Source organism: Penaeus vannamei, chromosome 20 (assembly GCF_042767895.1).
Source record: "Penaeus vannamei isolate JL-2024 chromosome 20, ASM4276789v1, whole genome shotgun sequence".
NCBI lineage: Eukaryota > Metazoa > Arthropoda > Malacostraca > Decapoda > Penaeidae > Penaeus > Penaeus vannamei.
Window position 1 is genome coordinate 28,031,007 of NC_091568.1, and position 6,010 is coordinate 28,037,016.

General features: G+C 37.0%; 1 protein-coding gene across 1 annotated transcript; it reads left to right on the forward strand.

Moving 5' to 3' along the window:
* Positions 1-1,693: 1,693 nt before the first annotated feature.
* On the forward strand, positions 1,694-5,742 carry LOC138865189 (uncharacterized). The gene is made up of 3 exons (XM_070134580.1): positions 1,694-2,149; positions 2,405-3,338; positions 3,557-5,742. The coding sequence occupies exons 1-3, from the start codon at positions 1,694-1,696 to the stop codon at positions 5,740-5,742; spliced, it is 3,576 nt and encodes a 1,191-aa protein (XP_069990681.1).
* Positions 5,743-6,010: the final 268 nt, after the last annotated feature.

Here is a 6,010-nt window from a genome sequence, read left to right on the forward strand (position 1 = left end):
GTTTGATATATTTCCTGTTTTAATAAGTGAATCAGTAACATAACGATAAAAAATAATATAATGTTTTGTGTAAACATCTTAGAACGACGCAGAACTGCAGGGTCAAGATTTTAGGGGAAATATTATGGATATATTATATTATATTATAGATATAATATATCCACAAGGAAACCTTATGGATATATTTAAGAGGGTAACTTAGATGAATTTCCATACGCCCCTGATACAAATGTATCATACCTACATATACTGTAGATATGGAAAAAAAACATATAAACACACACATACGTACACACACACACACACACAAATATATATATATATATATATATATATATATATATATATATATATATATGTATCTATGTGTGTGTGTGTGTGTGTATGTGTGTGTGTTTGTGTGTGAATTCATTTATGTTCATGTACACATACACGTTGAAATAAAATACAAATATGTTGATAGATAGAGACAGAATATATATATATATATATATATATATATATATATATATGTATGTATGTATGTATGTATGTATGTATGTATGTATATATATACACGCGCGCACACACTGTAAAGGATTTCGGTAGAATGGACAACATATTTATCTTCTAAATATCCTTATTTCATTTATTTTTGTTGTGTGTTTATATATATATGATTCGTATGGAATTGTAATGCCGAGCCGAAAAGTATCTCCTTTGTTTTTGCGCATGCGCGGTGGTAGGCTGCTACCCCAATCCTTCGCGGGGGGTCGTAGGCCCACTTTGCCCTGACTCTTGCTCGTGTGAGCACTGGTACACCTGCTCGTGAGTAATTTATGGTTTCCTCGAGCACCACATTCAAATAGGCATATTTACTTTGTGTAAAGTAAATGGGAATATATATAAACCTACATCAATTCTTACACTAGATTTTTGTTACAGCCTTTTTATATGATTTTGAAAATCGTCTGATGGAGAGAAACTAGGCCGAACTTGCTGCTTCCCCAATCGGCTCCTCCTCACAGCAATTCACGCTAAGAAAAACATGAAATCTATCTTTCACTTGTAAAGTATGATGTATACTTGAAGAACCATTCTTTTGTTATATTTGTTGATAATACATGTTATATTGATAAAATACATCTTTTGATTTTAAATCCTTGTGAACTGTACTGACTTGACGACTTCTGATTCCTCCGATTCTAAAAAGAAATGAAACAAAAAGAAAACGAACCACGTACAATGGCGCAGTGAGTAGGATTCGAAGTGCTATAAGGTCGAAAGTTCCGTCAGTCATACTGTTCACATGGATCTTAAAGTTCATGATTCTAACATTTTGTATTTTTAAGGTGTTTGTGACACGTTCATGATATGCTGAACTGCTTGATGGTTATTGAAGATGTGGTGAGTTATTGTGAACCCCGATGCATGCAACAAGGGAGATACAGGTGAGGCAAGTGGTATGATCGTAATTTTGTGCAGTGTACTCTTTAAGAGTTGTATTTCACTGGTTCTTTTATATTACGAGTTTTTTTTTTGAATTTTTTTTGCAGGTGCCCATGCCTTGTTAGAGTGTATAACCGTTTGTTTTCGGAGCTTGTTTTTACACTCGGGCACAGATACCGATGTTATGTATTTACTCATATAACATGAGATTGTTTTTGTTTATTAATTCATACTGTTATTAACTGTTAACGTATAATCGTGGATGATGAGTTACATTGTAGATATAATGAAAGAGGCCCAGGCCTTGGGTATGGATTCTGAACAAGTTTCTAAGTTGATTCAGGAAGAACAAAAGTCCGCTAAAGAGAAGGCTGACCGGGAAGAACGCGCGGCTGAACGTGAGCTTAAGAGATGTCAGTTGCAATCCGAAGAGGCCGATAAACAACGCGCTCATGATAAATCTATGGCTGAATTACAGCTTCAGAATGCTTTCGAGGGCAATAGTAATTCCGTTCTCGGTAATAATGATTCACTACAGATTTATGAAGGGTTAAAGTTACCGACTTTTAATGATGGTCAAGATGACATTGATAGTTACTTACAACGCTTTGAAAGATTTGCAAAGTTACATAAGTGGAATAAGGAAGATTACCACGTGTACTTGGGCTCATTACTTAGAGGTCACGAGCTTAAAGTTTACGTATTGTTGCCTGATGATACCGTAAGTAATTACGAAAAGCTGAAGGAAGCTTTGCTTAGGGCTTATTCCGTGGACGCCGACATGTACAGACATAAATTTCGGGAAAGTAAATGTCAGGATAGAGAGACGTACGTCCAGTTGGTTGTTCGAATGGAACAATATCTCGATCGATGGATCTCCCTGAGCAATATTTCAAAAGATTTTAATTCACTCTTTGATTTTTTAATAAGGGAACAACTACTTAGTAACTGATATGATATGAGAATCTTTTTGAAGGAACGTGAGTTTGTAACTACAGTAGAGATGGCAGAGTCGGCTGACCGATTTCGGAGCGCACACTTGTACCGCGGTAAGAGAACTAATCAGACTCCAATCTTCAAAGCTACCCAGTCAGTTAAGGAAGGTAATTCTGAGATGACATGTCATGGATGTGGAAAGGTCGGTCACATTAGACCTAACTGCCCCGACAATCCGAGAAATTATAAGAGTAAAAGTAGTTCAGTTAAAGTTAATTTTGTCTTTGAAACTGAGCTGACTCCAAAGAAGTGTATGCTTGATCCCAATGGCTATATATTTGATAAACCTGCGGAGGTGATGCTAGATTCTGGATGCTCATCCATTATTGTTAAGGAGTCGTTAGTTCCCTCCAAATATAAGCTAGGTAAATTTGTGAAAGTGCACGACTATTTAGGCATTCCTAATTATTTCCCGCATGTTAGATGTCTTATTAAAAGTAAATTTTATACTGGTTGGACAAAAGCAATAGCAGCTCCTGTAAAATTTGCCGATGTTTTAATTGGCCTTATTCCAGGTGTGAAATTGCCAACTGAACCCTATCCTCCTGATGATCCAAGCCTTCCTGTACCTGATAAAGCTGACCTTCCACCCTCAATCCTTCCTAACCATCTTGATTCTAAGGACCCAAGCAGTCTGATTCATCCTGAGACTTCCTCTCCTATCCTCACGCCCTTTATTGACAACCAGCTATGTACAGCAAGCTCTGACGTAAAGAAAACTGAGGCGCGTTTACCTGTAGTTTCAATGGCGGTTCAAACTCGCGCAGGTAGGAAAAGGAGTGAAGAAATTAAGTCACTTTCTTACCCCGTTATGGAAGAATTAGATTTGAGTAAAGATTCATTTCTTAAGGCGCAGAATGCATGCCGTACTTTACAGACAATCAGAGACAGAGTTGAGACTTTCAGTAGAAAAGGTGAAATCTAGGTCAGTTAAGTATGAGCGAATTAATGGCCTGATCTATAGGGTTTGCCTCCATAGCAAGGACGAACATGAACTCAATAACATGCAGTTAGTTATCCCTGCAGTATATAGGGACAAAGTTCTTCAGCTTGCCCATGATTCTTTAACTGCAGGTCATTTTTTCACACCGAAAAACCAGCTTGAAAGTGTTTGAAAATTTCTTTTGGCCAGGTGCTGGGGCAGACATAAAGAGATACTGCAAATCTTGTCACACATGTCAGAAGGTATCACCTAAGGGGCGAGTTAAAAGGGTACCAATGAAAACTGTTCCTGTAATACAAGAGCCATTCTCAAGGGTGGCTATTGACATTGTAGGACCACTCTCTCCTAGCTCTGACCGAGGACATAGATATATTTTAACTCTAATTGATTGTGCTACACGCTATCCTGAAGCTATTCCTCTTAAGAATATTGACACCATTACTATTGCCGAAAGCTTAGTAGACATTTTCTCGCGTGTTGGTATTCCCAGAGAGGTGTCAGATCGAGGAACACAATTTCGATCCGATCTCATGAGCGAAATTCATAGACTATTGTCAATTAAAGCTCTCTACACTACGCCTTACCATGCTAGCTGTAATGGAATGGTAGAACGACTTAACGGGGTCCTGAAATCAATATTGAAGAAGCTATGTTCTGTTCATCCACGTGACTGGGATCGCTATATACCCGCTACTCTTTTTGCATACAGGGAAATGCCAAACGATTCTCTTAAATTTTCACCGTTTGAATTGTTATATGGGAGAACGGTGAGAGGTCCTTTGAATATATTACATGAACTTTGGTCGAATAATGAAATCAACCATGAAGTAAAGAGTACATATCGATATGTTACAGACCTTAGAACACATCTTGAAGAGACTGCTAAATTAGCTGCTGCTAAAGCAGAAATCAGTAGCCAAAATTATAAATACTATTATGACCTTAAAGCTAAACATAGAAAATTAGAAGTAGGTGATGAAGTTCTTGTTCTCTTGGCAACTGACCACAACAAATTGATAATGCAATGGCAAGGACCTTACCCAGTAGTATCATGTAAGGATAATGGTGTAGATTATTCTATGAAATCTCATGGAAAGAACAAATTATTCTATATAAATATGTTGAAAAAGTATCATCGACGCGAAAGTATCTCTTCTAAAGAAAAAGTTGTACAGGTTTGTGTTGTTGAGGAAAGTAAGGCTGAAAATCAACCAATGTATTGTGAATCTAGCATTACCAGTTTGAATGATAAAGAATTAAATGTTAATGAAGGTCTTTCTAGTGAACAAGTCAGTGATGTAAAAGATTTGATAACTGATTTTTCTGACGTATTTTCCGATGTTCCAGGATATACTAAATCAATTGAGCATGTAATTAAACTTGAATCAAATGTACCTGTGAGCAAGAAACCATTATCATTCCCCATACCACATCATCTCGTATTGGTATTTGACAAGGAAGTAGATCGGATGCTTAAGCTAGGCATAATAGAGCCTTCTAATTCACCATACTGCTCACCTGTTGTGCTTGTCCGAAAATCTGACCAAACCTGGAGGTTCTGTATTGACTTCCGTGGTTTAAATGATATAACCACTTTTGACTGTGAACCTATGCCTACAACTGAAGATGCTTTAGGTAACTTTTCAAATGACGTATACTTTTCAGAATTATACCTTACAAAAGTCTATTGGCAAATTCCTCTTTCTAAAGTCTCTAAAATCTATACAGCTTTTGCCACAAGCAGAGGTTTAATGCAATTTGTTATGATGCCTTTTGGTTTAAAAACTGCGTGTGCCACTTTTATGCGGTTAATGAGGATAGTAACCTGTGGACTTAAAAACACTGATTACTATTTTGACAATATTGTTGTTCACAATTTTAACTGGTCTGAACACTTGCAGGATTTGAGAGAACTTCTGAACAGGTTGCGGTTGCATGGTCTGACGGCTGGGATCAGTAAGTGCTACATTGGTTATCCCAAGATCAAATACCTTGGTTTGCTGCTCGGAGACAACGCCCTCACTCCCCTTGATGTAAGAGTGAAATCTATATCAGAAATGCCTTTTCCTAATACAAAAAAGGAGTTAAGATCTTTCCTTGGAACAGTAGGCTTTTATAGGAAGATCATTCCCAATTTCTCAGATATTGCTGCTCCTTTAAATGATATGCTTAAAAAGTTAAGTAACAATAAACTTACATGGAGTGATGTCCAGATTGATAGCTTTCAAAGTCTAAAAGCAAAACTCTCTAATAATCCTGTACTTTGCTTGCCTGACTATAAGAAGACATTTTATTTGAGAACTGATGCTTCTGATAATGGTTTAGGTGCTGTACTCCTCCAAGATGTTAATGACATGAAAATGCCCATTGTTTAAGCCAGCCGTAAATTATTGGAAAGGGTGCGAAATTATGCAACCATAGAGAAAGAATGCCTTGCTATTATCTGGGCAGTGGATAAATTTAAGAACTATTTGTTTGGTAAAGAATTTGTCTTGCAGACAGATCTGCAACCATTAACGTACTTGAGGAATATGAAGAATTCTAATGGCAGATTAATGCGTTGATCTCTCATCCTTCAGTGTTACTCATACAGAATTGAGTTTATCAAAGGCAACGATAATATTGGCGCTGATTTACTTAGTC